The sequence below is a fragment of the Epinephelus lanceolatus genome, chromosome 17 (genome assembly GCF_041903045.1).
Source record: "Epinephelus lanceolatus isolate andai-2023 chromosome 17, ASM4190304v1, whole genome shotgun sequence".
In the NCBI taxonomy this organism is placed as follows: domain Eukaryota; kingdom Metazoa; phylum Chordata; class Actinopteri; order Perciformes; family Serranidae; genus Epinephelus; species Epinephelus lanceolatus.
The window spans coordinates 20256394-20272838 of NC_135750.1; the positions used below are offsets into that span (position 1 = coordinate 20256394).

Consider the following 16445-nt stretch of genomic DNA (forward strand, 5'->3'; position numbering starts at 1 on the left):
TCAGTCTGATGAGCATTTGTGCAGCAGGTGGCGCCATTAACTCTTCCTCTGAGCCATCCTTCTAGGAAACATCCCATCCATTCCAGTTTACTAAAGGTCAGTAACAGGGGGTGTACAGTATGACTGGACCAAGTTTTGTTCCTGAGAGGTTACCACGGTTTATATGAGATCATAGATTGCGACAAGGCGGCCTTGGCTTAGAGATAGGGTGTTCTTTTATGTCTTGGGTGAAGTAATGGGATGATGACAGTCATGTAAAAAACATTTAGGCTGAGTGGGGAGACTGGGAAATGAACTTTCTTACCCCCATGCTGAACATATAACAATGAGCAGTCTCATATTTTACTCCTTTCTGCACATGTTCTGGCTAACTTAACCAAAATTTGGAAGAAAAATGCATATGCAATACATTTCTGTAGTTTATTGGGCAAAAATGTAGTTGAGAAAATGAGGTAAAAAAGTATTTATCAGAGTTCAGGAGGCTACTTTTGAAATGTGGTAGGAAACGTTGACCCAATGACCCAATAAACAGAGCTTCAATGTGTGTGCGGGAGCAAGTGTGATTTTTGCAGATGACTAGTTACCCTGTTAAAAATGTAATAAGTTATATAACTATATCATCTCATCAAAAATGTGTAACTGATTTCATTTAATTTCTTTTTGATTACTTTCCTCACCCATGTTTAAACTGGGCAATAAAGCTTAAGTCCAAAAAACATAAATGCATAAATGTTGCACTCAAGTGTGTCCCAACAGCTGTGCTGACCCATGCAGTCTGGAGTTATGCCAAAATAGGGCACTCCTGCACTGTGAACACGTGCAGAGCAACAGAATGAATGTTATATTCAACATATAAAACATATCTTTGTAATAAATTCCACTGGATTAATGCACCGACTCCACCAGAAGTTGGGATATAGTGGCCCAAGTTCATGACCCCATCAGACCAGACTTGTTTCAAATCTGTCAGCTGAAGCCTGAAAAACAAAAACTCCCGTTGCACTGCACAGTGTCTGTATTAGTTTAGAGAGGAGTGAAATGTCATAGTGGCTAAAAGGCACAGTCATGTTCATGCAAATGTCTTGATGGCCACATGTCAGCCTGAAACTGTCATCCCTGCTACATGACATCATGGTGGCAGATGAGCTGATATGTCTTCACCTCTGGCACCGTTTCATCAGATTGGTTATCAACATAAAGCAAACAGCCAATGGGATATCCCCAGCCTGTGGCATACCTCACCGACCACTTGCTTTAAAAGGTCCTCAGATCATGCATTAAGACCTCAGTAACCGGGGATCTACACACCAGTGCACGTCTTTGCTTTTTTCCCCCATCAAACCTACATCTCACGTGCACCCGGATCCCCTGCAGCTTTGGTATATCCCTCTGTGGTGAGGAAGCGACTGCTGAGCACACGGTGAGTTGACTCAACCCGGGTAAGCAAACGATTTTGAATGATCTTTTAGAGGAGAAGTCAGTGTATCATACATGCAAATATGAGATGGTATTTGACTAGTGGTGTCGCTGCTGTTCAGCCCGGCAGATGTCCACCTGGATAATATTTTACTGACATATGCTGCTGCCTACACAGCATGTCACTGTGCCACCGGTGGCAGCCATTGAACCTGTTTTACATCTAGAACTTTGATGCATGTGCTCATCACACTTTAAAATGACATATCATAGTTTATGAGGCGTTAATGGTCAAACTTTGGCCACATGGGGATTTTTGCGTTCAATAAAGTGGCGGTTCCCTACAGGGAGTGGTTATGAGTTTCACAAGATCAGATTAAATCTCACTATACAGCACCCCATGGTGCAGCGACGCCCAGAATAAATACATAAAATAATGAAAGAAATTTTGACAATGCTTGTTTTTCTTTAGGTGCCACTATGCTTGAATAGTTCCTGTTTTATTGTGGATTTTTTGCATCATATGTTGCATTTAAAATGTGTTTTGATTGGCTGCTGATTTTCAAACTCAATGGGACTTCCTGGTTGAATAAATAACAAATAAATAAATAAGAAGGATGTAAGAATACAGTTACATGCTTTAATTGACATTTAGACTGTAAGAAAAATGTGGTTATCCTCTAAGTTAGTGTGTTGTGGTATAGTGTGGTGTACAAGTTTTACAGTTGTGTACCTGTGGGTGCACATGTGGCATCTTCCGGTGCCACAGACATGTGCCATATGCGGGTTAAAAGGATGGACACTGTCAAAGTGACATGTCACTAACAGTTGGCATATGATACTTATTAAAAAAGCACACATTTGGTGGGAAGTGGGGTCTCGTGAAGCGCAGGTTTATGTCGCACGCGACAACATTTCATAATCATGTCAATATGAGGCGGTGTATGGGCTGCATGGCGGTGGGAAGTGGTATGACTTGTAACAGGGGAGCGTTAGATAACGTTATACTGTTTGCTAGAGTAATGGACCAGTAGGGCTGCAGCTGCATACCATAACCCAGCAGTGACATACCAGTCAGATTATGCCACTGGAACCAGAGCGGCACGCGCTCAGCCGCACACTGCTGCATGTACACAGCCAGCCGCCGTACCTTCCTCCCTGTTCCTGCATCCCGCCGTGCGCATTTCACTGAGCAACATCTCTCTCGCCTTTTTCTCCTTCCTGCTGCGCACTGCTGCTAATACAGAACCCCCCTTCAGCCAAAATGACCGAAACGGAAACCAGGAATCATCACGCCGACAAGCAACAGATCAACGGAGGTGCCATGGCAGACCCGTCGACGGTGGAGGATGTTTTTGACGACACCTATAAAGAAAAAGAGGGTCCCAAACCGCCGAGGATGCTGGTGTGGAGGAATATCATACTGATGTCCCTCCTACATTTCGGTGCGCTTTATGGACTCCTTCTCGTTCCCTCTGCATCGGTCTCAACTCTTGCATGGTGTAAGTATCTACTGTATTGTAGCAGGCTTAGCTGTGCAGCATTATGTGGTGTTTTTTCCCTGCCTGTAGGCCACAGTCAGAGAACAGAATGTGCTGATGTTGAGTGATCATTGCTAACTACAATACATACAGCCTGAGGGGTCATGCCTGTGGGAATAATGGAGAATGAGTCACTCTGGGCCTTGTCATTTTCATCACACACATCCATGCTTGTGAGCCTCCATATGTATTTTTGTGCCTCCTTGCAGAGCTCAACCCTGTGTGTGATTGTAAACTATTTATTGGAAGTATTTTAATCCCAGCGATAATAGACAAACATATGGCTGGATGATTACATTTATACCCTATATATGTAGACTATTGAGGCATGACTTGAATTCCTAAACAGTCCCAACTTTGTTTCCACTCTGGCACTGCATAATTTTCCCCTCTCTTTGCAATGCTGAGCTGCATATTATTTCACCGGGGAAGACAAAGCACAATCACCATCCCCATAGACATCCCATTGTGAGCCGTGTGGCACCACAACAGAATGCTCTTTGCCAGTCAGAAGCCCCCGGGTCTCAAATCCTGGGTAGTCTTGTCTGGGCTTCACATAGAAACACATTCAGCAGTTTTAGAACAACAAAAGTGTGAGGGCAGACCTGCGTGCTCCCGCTGTCCCATCTCCCCACATAGATGACTTTTTCTGTGAACAAAGAGGCCAGGGTGTAATGGAAAGAACATGGTGTCCCAGTGACTCTGCTCTCATGGGGTGTAAAATTAATCTCAGTGTAGTGGTGACAGTTTCCCCCTAAGATCTCTGTCCTTTCCACCTCACTTTTTTTCTTGCAGCTGCAGTGTGCTACCTCATCAGTGCTCTCGGCGTGACTGCTGGTGCACACAGATTATGGAGCCACAGATCCTACAAGGCCTCCTTTCCTCTGCGAGTCTTCCTCGCTCTCGCCAACTCCATGGCCTTTCAGGTAAAGCAGGAAAAAATGTAAATATAAGATAAGCCTTAATTGGTGCCCAGAGGGGGAACTGGGCTGTTGCAGCAGCCCATTATATCTTTGGCAATTGCTACTTCATATGCAACTCAAAAATGTGTGGGGTTTTTTTTGTCCCTGACTGTCATGTTTGAGCAAAATCATGTGTGTGAGTTTGACACTAAAAGGCTGTTTTCACATTCATCTGCCAAGGGTGGAAAGTTTCCATTTGATCCCCTTAAATCCGACTCAAACACATGGATGTATGAACAGGATTCTGTGACATCACAACTAGTTTGGAAGCCAATCGTGATTCAGAATGCAACATACGCACAAGTATGATGTGCAATATTGAAGCTCTTTAATGAGAAGGATGGTGTGGATATAATAAGAACAATCTTCAATCAGGCAATTGGATAAAAACAAATCTGCGACCATGATCAAGCATGCACCCCCCCCCCCCCCCATCACCAATATGCAAAAACATAATACACACACACACACTTGCACTTGACCTTTAATGCCAAATTTCATCCTCCTAGGGCAAAAATTGTTGCCGCTAAAGGGTGGGAAAATTTTGTGAACCAATCAACTGATATAGCCAGGTATAGAGCTGCTAGTTGCAGCTAATAAAAACATATAGTATACACAATGTCATAAAACAAGCCTGGAGGTGATCTTAAAGCTATCTTAATGCTTAAAGTTCCCCTTCCTGACATGCTGTAAAGTTTGTCAAAAGGCTCTGCTATGATTATTATTTTGTTTAACGTGGTTTTCCCACATAAAAAGTTTAAAAAAACAACAACCTTTCATTGATAAATTCTGGATCAGGCTCGTGCCCCGCCCACCACCGCTGCACGAAGTAGGTTGTGCGGTGAAAGAGCAGCATGCATGAAGATGGTTAACATTAGAGGTCACACCCGGAATTGGATGAGGAGTCTATTGTGCACCAAAATCGTCGACTAGCAGCTGATCAGAATGGAAAGTGTAGTTAGCATCATTTATTTGTTAATGCTGTTTGTTAGCTTGTTAGCTCGCACTGGCTAGTGGTTGTGAAAGGTACAATAGTATCTGCTGCAATGTCACAGTATGCTCACATTGATCCAGTTTACTTCATAAACTACATATTGTATCATGTCTGCTGTCATAACTTTCACCATGTTAATGCAAACTCTGCTCTTTGCACTGACAAGTATGCTCTGCACTGGAGGTTTCAGGTTTCTTAGATAACGATTAGCTTTCGAATTTGTCGTCTATCTAATCTAGTTTGTCCAGGATATGTTCAAATCTCAGATTTAAAGGAAGAGCACAGACTGTCACCAGAGAAGTGTTTTCACATTCCTCAAACTGCACAGATACAAGTCAGTTGAGCCAAAGTCAGACATTTTAGGGGACATGAATAGGGGAAAAACACATTTTCAAGCTGAGGAGATCTTTAATATCCATCACATTTACTTGTTACAGTAATAACTTGTAAAAAAAGTGTCAATTGTATGGTTTTCAAATAATTGTGTAGGATATGAGACAGTAAGTATGCATTCAATGTCATCTCCGACCTTAATCTGATGAACTGTAACCCCTGCTCATATCTAAGCATGCCTTACATAATCCTCTCCATCTCTGCATGTCTCTTTTGTGAGCAGAATGACATATATGAGTGGGCAAGGGACCACCGTGTCCACCACAAGTACTCTGAGACGGATGCAGACCCCCATAACGCCACGCGTGGATTCTTCTTCGCCCACATCGGCTGGCTGATGGTTCGCAAACACCCCGATGTCATCGAGAAGGGCAAAAAACTGGAGCTCACAGACCTGAAGGCAGATAAAGTCGTTATGTTTCAGAGACGGTGAGCGAACATTACCTACAGTTTGTTTTGGGGAACAGTGCTGTTCTTTTTAAATTGGTGTAATCAAAACTTCTGTTTTTCAGCAATCCTTACTAATGTGCAGCTATTTTTCACTGTGTATTTGGGGGTAACGATTGAACACTCTTGAGCTCATCTGCACAATAAATACTCCCCATATTATATCTTTCTTCAATGTATCAGACAAAATGCTGATGTCTGCAAAACGGCCAGCACTTTTCAAGTGGATGCCCCTTTAAATATCTTACTGTTTCAACTAATCTATAGTCAGAGTTAAGGAACTGAAACCACTTTTGGGGGAAAAGATCATAGTCATTGTTTTAAGATAAAAATGTCAAAATGTACTAGTCTGAGACAGACCATGTATCAGCAGCATCAGGTGTTGAAGGCACAATGCCAACACCCATTCATCATCTTGTCCTCGACTGTCACGCTACTTCCTGCATTAGCTCTGAACGATGCCACCGAAATCATCGCTAATGTGTCTTGTTATTAAAAGTCATTTCCCTTCCGGCCCAAGCTGCACAGGATGTTGTAGTCTGGGTTATATTGACCATGCTAACACTTGATAACCACGATCTGCTGATAAGGGATGACCAGAGATCAAATCACAACTTGCCCCCCGTAGTCGCTGCCAACATGTATACTCTGCTGGACACAGTCCCAGATTTTCACTCCTGCTGTCGGGCAAAGGAGGTTAATCATGCCACTATGCTGACAATTGCCCTCATAACAGAGTAGATTAGATTAGATTTAATCTGTGGCGTTTATAGGACCCTTAACCCCAACGTGAGTGCAGATTTTAATGTTTTTGCAGTCGGATTGTTTAAATCAAGCCCATGATGCAATATTTATCTTAACACACATTTAGAATGTAGTGTGGGATTACATAATGGATTACATAACTTTTGCTATGAGACAAAAAAAGTCGGTTTAATCAAAAAACAAAAAATAAAACATTTACAATCTGTTTTATTTCATCTCAATTTAGGTTGGATTACAGCCAGATGAAAATGGATCTGTGTGTGATACAAGCTGTTCTCTTGTTTCAGGCATTACAAGCTCTCTGTGGTGATCCTCTGCTTCCTGGTGCCAATGTTGGTGCCCTGGTGCTTCTGGGGTGAATCTCTGGCTGTGGGATACTTCATCCCCGGACTCCTGAGGTACGCTGTGGTGCTCAACGCCACCTGGCTGGTCAACAGCGCTGCGCACATATGGGGCAACAGGCCTTATGACGTGACCATTAACCCGAGGGAAAACCCACTGGTTGCTTTTAGTGCCATCGGTAAGGAAACAGCATGTTCATTATTACTCGTCCTACAGTAATGTGCTAACACTGTATCATGGCTACATGAGCACTTCTGTGTAATTTAGTGTCTTCATGTGCCGGAGGGACATTTGAATGATCTTTTCATCACTTGTTGAAAGCTTGTCTTGTTGAGTCAACCACAGTGGGGTTGTCCCTCAAAGCTGATTCAGTCTGGCATCTGTAGTGGGACAGTGTGCTAATCCAGCGGCTGATGTTTATCTTGTCCCGGCCGTGCCAGTTTTAGCTTTGAACTTTAGAGGTGGTCAGCTTTCGAGTTGTGTATTTAGTCATTTTTTTTAGAGCTGGACACTGGTGGGTTTTTTTTTCAGTATCGCTGTTTCCCATGAGTCAAGACTTTATTGTGGTGGCTGACACCACGGGGGTGTGATGCTGCAAACAGCACCAAGCATTGTTAGCCGCAAAACAGCATCGGATTCACAAGCTTACTAATGATTGCACAAGAATGCACAATTCTGGCAGAGTTTTATTTGTTTATTTGTCTTTCCATGCAGTTTTAACAGAAGTAACATCGTCTGCTCCAATTTATCTACCAAGTTTAAAAGCAAGGTTGTTGTTTTGCACCTAACTAAATGCTTTCTAGCAACTGGGGGAGAAAATGGAAAAATGTCTTGGAAACAATTACGCTCCTAAGTCTATTTTCACCTTTTTTTTCAAGTCACACCTATTGTGTCATTTAATTAGTTTTTCCATGTAACTTGCCTGTTCCTAAGCACCCAGAGCAGCAGTAGTAAACACATGAGTAAATGAAGGAGTAAATACTGCATGCACTGGAAGCGTTTTTACACTAAAGTTAACATTTTAAATTTTGTAATGATTACCTCAACGTACATCAATTCAAAAATAGGTCTCTGGATTGTTGAATGACAGATATCTCAGTTCAGTTCAGCCTGAAACTTTTCCAGCAACACCACCTGTGTGGGCTACATGATTTTAGGTTTTGTTGATTTGATGTTTTCTACTCCAGTGCCCAAAGGGATCTGTAGGTGTTGTTCCTCCTCAGGCTGCGGGCAAGCCTGTGCTGTAACCATGACAACCAAGCAGTGTAATAATGATTACAAAGACTCATTTAGGATATCAGATTTTGGTAGCATGCAAATTACATTACATGACAGTTAGCCTTTAAAGGGACGGTTCAACCAAAAATAAATAATAGGCTACATATTTTTCCTCTCACCTGTTGTGCTATTTATTTATCTAGATTGTTTTGGTGTGAGTTGCTTAGTGTTGGAGATATCCGCTGTAGAGATGTCTGCCTTCTCTCCAATATAATTGAACTAGATGACACTGGTGGTACTCAAAGTGCCCAAAAAAACACATTTGAAAAACTCAACAGCAATGTCTCTTTCCAGAAATCATGACCTGGTTACTCAAGATAATCCACAGACCTTGTTGTGAGCAGTTTCATGTAGGAACTATTTTCTTTCAGACAAACTACACCCGCCAACAGTATCACTGCACAGAGGGAAGCGCGCATCTACTCACAGCTCATGCTTGTGACAGTGCAAGATGTAAACATTAGTCACTTTTACACTGCCTGTTCAAGATAGGAATATCAAGTCGTTAGGGTGCCTCTGTATATAATGTACCATTGCAGAATGGGGGGACAGAGGTGTCTTGCCTTGAAGCCAGCAGTGGAGGTAGTAACAGTGCCAAAATGATGTCTGTGTAAATGGGACAGCCAGCAGGACAGGTGTGACGTTTTAACAATGTCTTATGCATGCGACCCACCATGGGAAATTTCAAAAGCGCTAGAAGCAGTTAGCGGCTAACTCAAAGAACAAGAAGAATAGCGGCCAAAAAAAGAGCTCCTTGTCCTCCGAGCAGAGGACGAGATCAACTGCCAAATAATAGAGATGGCAAATTATTATTATTGCAATGTTAATGCTGTCGTTATTGTTTAGAAAGCGCTGCCGATGCATATGCTGTATGTCACAGTAGAGGCTGATGCTGAGGTGTTACATGTCCCATCGCCATGATGCTGGCATGCTGTCTAAAATAACAAACTAGAGCGGCATGGTGACACCATTGTTTGGTTGTGTTTAAAAATGCAAAGGCTACGTAAAGAAGGGACTTTATGGCTGTCCTATTGCACAGTCTATTTAAAAATAGGCTATTAATGGTGTCCTCCTTGGCTGAGCTGTAGTGTTAGCTAGCTCAATGGTGCTAGGTGAGCTAGCAGTAGATGCACACTTCCCTCAGCACAGTGATACAGTTGGTGGGTGTAGTTTGGTAGAAAGAAAATGGTTCCTACATGAAAGCTACAGTTTTACAAATGTATTTTTTGGGCACTTTGAGCTCCACAAGCTGAGTGCCATCTAGTTTCATTACATTCCAGGGAAGACGGACATCTTTACAGCTGATATCTCCAACACTCTGCAACTCACACCAAAACAATCTAGACTAATGAACTGCACTACAGGTAAAAGGAAATGCATGTGTTTTTGATTTTGTGGTGAACTGTCCCTTCAAGACTTCCAAATCCCAAAAGTCCCCCATTCACTCTCTCCACTTAGCATCAAATCACATTATCAGTCACATGATGCCAGTTGCTGTTTGTGGATGTGCCAGAGTCCTGTGCTGTGTTTAAATGAGTGGAAACTTCCCGAATGACTGTTGGATGCATATCTTCATTCAAGTGATGAACTTGTTGACATTCAGCACAACAGTGAGTCTTTCTTTTTTCGATTTCAGGGGAAGGCTTCCACAACTACCACCACACATTCCCCTTCGACTACTCCACAAGTGAGTTTGGCTGCAAGCTCAACCTCACCACTGCCTTTATAGACCTCATGTGCTTCTTGGGTTTGGCCCAGGACCCCAAGAGCGTGTCGAAGGAAGTGATCATGGCTCGCATTCAGCGAACGGGTGACAGCAGCCACAAAAGCGGCTGAGTCACACCGGCTACAAACTCTGCAACTGATACTGACATGTCGAACCGAGACAGAACATAGCAACAGGTATAGCAGCATTTCAGTGGTGGTGGGAGGGGGCTTGATTACCATGCTTCTGATTATAAGATAAACCTCCTCCCCGAGACTAATATTGGCTTTAAAGAGTTGTAGATCTTTTCATAAATCGTGTGGGTCTCTTAAGTTTTGAAATGTTCTCACCAACTATTAGCCACAGCCAGCGACTTGGCTTCATGTGCAAGCACAGCTTTTTTCACCATAATATATAAAACAGGCACAAAGAGAATGAAGCTAATTTGGATTTGAGTCTGTTTTTGCAGCAGATGGACAACCAGACTTTGTGAGCGGTGTGTAAAAGCAGTAATTCTAGGATAATTTACTGTATATCTTATTTGTTAATGTGCTATTTATTAACAGTCTTTGGCACTTTGAAAGCTTTTTTGAAACCCTTAACAGTGAGGTTTCTCTACAGGCAATATCGAGGGCCTTTTTGCTCTAACTTCTGTCAGTACTGCTTTGTCTCTTTCCACAGGGAGTGGAGTTTCATCTTGATTATTGGTTGTCTAGTTTAAGCTAAGGTTTTTTTTTTTTTGTTTTTTTTTTTTTTTTTGGTAAGATAGTAATCTTACTAAACTATGAGCTGCTGTTGTCAAGGCCAACACCGAGACAGTCAACACTATTGAACTGTCCCCATATTTTCATACCGAAGTAATCCTGAGTGAACGCCGATTAGATGTGTTATACTTTGGGATACTTTAACGCCTACTGTCTCCAACCGTACAAGAGGAGCTCTTAATGAGGATTAAGCTTTCTAGTGTATACCTCTGATTGAGTAGTGAAGCCACCTCAGACTTCTTACTCTTAATCTAAAAAGAGTTAATTATTTGCAATTGTTTTATATTTATTTGAAACACACTCAGAGATAAGGTCTCCCGCTCCCTCAGATAAGGCCAATGAGGCATGTGTAGGAGGTGCATTTACCTTTTGTGCTGTGTGATATTATTGAAACGTGTGTCAGGACTCTTGCCCATATGCCTTATGAGGGTTGCACGCAGAAATGAAAGATTAAAAGTGCAAGTTATGGGAATAAATTAGGGCTTAAATTTACTGTCTAAATGCAGTTGTTTGGTGTCTGTTTTTGAAAAATCGAAATTCCTTATTTATAATGAAAAAGAGGGACCATTCAACAAATCCCTGGAAAAATAATGGGTTACTATAATTTAATTTTTGTGTAACCAAAACACTTTGCTCTAAAACAAGATCCAAAACTTGTTATATCATTAATGATAATGTTGTAATATGTGTCACACTTACTCTTTTACAGAGCAACGATTTTTTACAGTGTTAACTTCTTGAAGTTTGAATGCCTTAAAAAATGGCACATTTTTTTCAGAGAATGTTTTTGCCCACTGTATGTACCGTAAATAAAACCAGATTTTCTACTTGTGACAAAATATGTTTTGCTGTTTTTGTTGGGTTACTGTAATACTCCTTATTCGTATACTGAATAAAAATGTGATCATACCATTTCTGTTACATTCTTTATCAGTGGCTTCTGGATGCTACGACGATAACAACCACTAATGGTAATGATGATAAACTATAAATACAGTTAGTATAATATAAAGGACAAAATAAAAGTGTTTTGCAATGTGTGCCATAAAGAATAAAACATAGTCAAAAATAATAGAAATGTGGTGCTTAATTATTAAATGGAGAATGTAGGTTAAAACTGAAACCTACACACTGTGGTGTGAAATGTCCAATAAACACATGAGCTCATACGTACACTGAGCAAAAACGTTAAATTAAAGATCTAAGACTCAGAAGATATATTTCTCTAAAATTTCAGTCACAAATTTGTAAAAATATGTGTTAGTGAGCATTTCTTCTTCTTAAGATACTAATTCAACGGCATCATCTACCTTTTTCTTAGCAGACATTGCAGATGTCAGTAGGAAAAGAACAGGTGTATTCACTAACATCAATGATAGCTGCATTCCACTTAGGGGAGGTCCTGGTATTGTGTATGCAGTCTTACTGAAATAGCTTAATGGGGCACTTAATGGAACTGAGCCAACTGAACCAACTTCACCTGTGCTTCAGGTCAAAATGTCTGCTGTGAAAAACGAAAGTGTGTTGGGATGGTCACAATTAAAGCCACTCTAACTTGCAGTTTGATCGAACAACACAATGCCACAGATGTCCCAAGTTTTGAGGGAGTTTGCCTTTGGCATGTAGACTGCAGGAATGTCCACCAGAGCTGTTGCCCTTGTTGTTTCCCTGAATTTAGCGGTACATCCAACCAGCCTCACAACCGCACAAGTTGGTCGGGATGACAAACTGCTGTCAGTTCAAGACCCTGGTGACGATGATGAGCATGCAGATGAGCTTCTCTGAGACAGTGTCTGATGGTCTGTGCAGAAATGTATCGGCTGTGTAAGCCAACTGTTGCATCAGCTGTTTGGGTGGCTGATTGTGTGGAAAGATGCTGGATGTGGAGGTCCTGAGCTGGTGTGGCTACATGTGATCTGTGGCTGTGGGGCTGGTTGGATGTAGTGCCAAATCCAGGGAAATGTCATTGGTAGTGTTAGTGAAGTGGGCCAAAGTTCACGGGCAACCGCTCTGGTGAACATTCCTGCAGTCAGCATGCCAATGGCACGCTGCCTTCAAACTCGAGACACCTGTAGTGTTTTGTCGTCATCAAAGTGCACATTTCAGAGTGGCCTTTAACTGTGACCAACTCAAGGCACACCTGTGCTGCTGTGATGCCGTTTAATCGGCATCTTGATATGCCACACCTGTCAGATGGATGGATGGATTATCCTGGAAAAGGAGACGTGCTCACGAACACAGATTTGAACACATTTGTGACCAAAATTTGAGCTACATTTGCTGAATGCGTAAAAAAAGTCTCAGATCTTTATCTTGAGCGTGTGAAAAATGGGAGCAAACACAAAAGTGTAGTGTTTTGTACAGTATAAATTCATCACATGAAAAATTTGAAAAAAATTCTCAGTCATCCAGGTCATGGTAATCTTAAAGGGACATTGTGTAACATTTTCAGTTGTTTATTGGCAAAAATTGATGTCTGCATTCATAAATATGTCATCATTGGTGTACTATTACCTCCACCAATAATCTGACTTATTCTCGTAAAAGGAGAATTTCGGATTTGCTTGTACGTTGTGCGGGTAAGTCGTCTGTGGGGTTCCATAATGTTTCGCCATCTTGAGAATACATCCGCTAGCAAGGGACATACAGCCCTGCCTTCGGCGTTTTCGTTGAGAGTCAGGCCAGCGCTGCATGACTGAGGAGCTGAAGGAGAGGAGCAAGAGGCGCTTTGCTACTACCCCGGCAAATTTGAAACAAAGTCCCACTCTTTGAGCATAATGCAGGATCATGCATATGCAGCATCATGGGAGATGGAATCCTCATCGCCAAGAAAGCACAAATGGGAATAGAAAAGGCAACGTGACCAGTGAATTAAAAAAATGAGGGTCCACATTGGGGTAGCCTTTCCCAGGTGGAGAGAGCTGCTGAAGGAGAATGGTAATGCAATCGCCGGTCACGTTGCCTTTTTGACTCCCTTTTGCGCCTTCTTGGTGACGAGGATTCCGTCTCCCGTGATGCTGCATAATACATGATCCTGCATTATGCTCAAAGAGTGGGACTTTGTTATGCTGCAGTAGTGCCGGGGTAGTAGCAGCGCTGGCCGCTAACAGCGGCTAACAGCTGTTAGCGGCGCAGTGTTGCGAGGAGAGGGATGAGGTGTGTGAGGTTGAGCCACTTGTCAGTTGTCAAAGGACAAGACGTGATTGGTTTGTTTCGATTTACACTCGCCCCAACAGTCCTACATTGTAAACACAGCCAGCATGGTGAGGAGGGGGTTTGTCAACTTGCATGCCGTGTGTCTGTGTAGGAGCCTGAATGAATACTCCGTGAAGTATCGATGACATGGTTTCATCAACGTTATCATACCTTTTTGGTACACAGCGACTACCGTTGTTGCAATACGCGTTTGAAACAGTGAGGCGCTAGAGTGCGCTATCCGTTTGAATGCAATATATGATTTCAACGTTAGACGGGAGAAATTCCTACACACTGTGGTTTTAAGTGTTATATCATAGGCAACTGGACTTGCTTGAGTTTCTTGGAGATGTTTCACCTCTCATCCAAGAGACTTCTTCAGTTCAGAACTGATGTCTGACATCTTCAAGAAACTCAAAGCAAGTTGCCAGTTGCCTATGATAAGATTAAGATTACCATGACCTGGATGACTGAGAATCTTCACCAACACATGAAAAACTGTCTACATTGGGTCTCATTTTACACACATTCCCAGTGCAGTATAGTGACAAATGGTATTTGACATTTTTTAGAAACTTTTGGCTCTTTACTGTTGTGTTCGTCTACACTTTTCTATACTGCTCCAGTGACTAGGTTAAGGGTGAAGAATCTCCAACTGTTTTTATCTTCATCTTGCCGCTCCTGTTTTTGAACACGTTGTACTTGTTAATTGACGGCATTATCTCCTGTCTGCATGCCCATACTGATGGGGATCTACCTCTGCTTTTCATGCTCGGCTCATACATCTGACATTGTCGCACCTGTGACATCATCACACATATTTAAAATAGCTGCAGATATTGTTTTAACATTCCTGGAGGACAGACGTCTGTGGAGATGCTCTTTGCTGTTTTGCAGCTGTCCCCTCCCGTAGAGTCAAATGTTGAGACAGCCCCATGTGCTCAACAGCCCATGTGCAAAAAGAGACATTCCTTTCTGGGGCTCAATAAAGAGGAATTAGTGTTTGTTATCAACACATCTTTCAACCATTAAAAGGATCTATGAACTTGCTCCCTCTGCTGGATAATGACTGGACGACAAGTCAAAGCAACAGCTGACACCTCCAGCCACTCTGTGTGTAAGCAGCAAATGCGATTTGCTTGTTGCAGTTGGTGATTTTAGGAAGAGAAAACCTGCCACAGTCTGCCACAGAGCGCAGCCACCACTCTGAATCCCATCCAAATGTACTGTAAGTGGTCCCACCACTGCTGATCTCTGTTGCCCCAACAGTGACATCAGCCCTCTGTCCATTGGCTGCTGACAGTCAGGCCATCCTCCTCACGGCATGCAGCACCTCGGTGTTAGTCACACTGCCAGCCAGAGCTCAGACACCTCACTGTTTCAGCCCAGCTCTTGCGGACTTGTGCAACATAGAGGACTTAATGAAATGTTACTTCCGCTGGCCACTTTTCAGGGAATCTGACATCACAGTGTGGTCGACCTGAAATGATTCAGCTAAATGATGCAATGCATATGTTTTGGATATTCTGTACATTTTTGATTCCCATCATCTCCAATAAGACACATTTCAGTAAGCTCTGGTGATTACATTTGTTTACACATTTAGAGACAATTATGGAAGATTGCTAACACATTGCTCGTGGGAAATGACTTGTTGTGATAAATTAAAGGCCTAACTGCACGCTTCATATAAAGGAGTGCAGCAGTTTTTGTTTTATTTCAACACAGGGGAGGGAAACAAATGAAATGGGTGGTTTAGGCATCCACCCTCAGAAAATTTTTAAGCATCAAACACTTAATTTCCTTCCTTCTGGTGAAATTTTCTGCACCATTTTGTGCCTTTTGTGCATTAATTCATGGTGAAAACGTCTTAAATTTCAGGTTTTTCTTGAGGAAATAAATGCACATGATTTAAATACTGAGGGGGGACATGGCCCCTGCATGCCCCTCTTTAAAACTACGCCCATGAAGGAATCATTTATCTGGAATTAAAAATGCTAAAACAACTGGATAGATATTTCACTTGTCATTCCTCTTTAAATCTTAATCCAAAAACATCCCTTAGAAGTACCCCCCCCCCCCCTCCCCTCCCCTCCTCTCCCCCCCCAAATCACTTTTTCTCTAATCCTAATTTGCACACAAGAAGATGGCTAAAGGGCTGCCTGTGCCAAAGGAAAGGGTCCTAGGGGTCAGACGGGGTTATTGGGAAATAACCCTTCATGCAGTGTTGGGTAGGGACCGTCTGGATTAGTGATGCAAATGTGGCATATCTGATAGGCCTTTAATCTGTCCCAAAACACTTTATTTTCTGTATTTTGAATTTTCGGGTGCTATAATGAAAGTGATTATTGAAATATTGCAGGAAAACGTCAAAATTACATCCAATAAATCTCATTAAAGTGAATACCGTGCACTCTCATTCCAAACGGGGCATGAAGGTGATTATTTATTTCTTATTCTGACTTTCAACAAGTGAATCAGCAACTTTTTTGGGATCCTGCATTATATTTAATAGTATTTTAGACTGTGTGTGTGTCATTTTCTTATTTGCTGGTGTCCGAAATATGAATTAAAACATCGTCACATTCACATCTGCGACTATAACTGCGCAAATTTGGCAACATCAAGATGTTATTCCTGATG

General features: G+C 42.2%; 1 protein-coding gene across 1 annotated transcript; it reads left to right on the forward strand.

Annotated features, from left to right (window-relative positions):
- Positions 1-1267: 1267 nt before the first annotated feature.
- Positions 1268-11519, forward strand: scdb (stearoyl-CoA desaturase b). Its single transcript, XM_033613437.2, has 6 exons — positions 1268-1420; positions 2663-2918; positions 3753-3883; positions 5530-5735; positions 6806-7038; positions 9775-11519. Exons 2-6 carry the CDS (start codon positions 2681-2683, stop codon positions 9972-9974), a joined length of 1008 nt encoding a protein of 335 aa, XP_033469328.2. The 5' UTR covers positions 1268-1420; positions 2663-2680; the 3' UTR covers positions 9975-11519.
- Positions 11520-16445: the final 4926 nt, after the last annotated feature.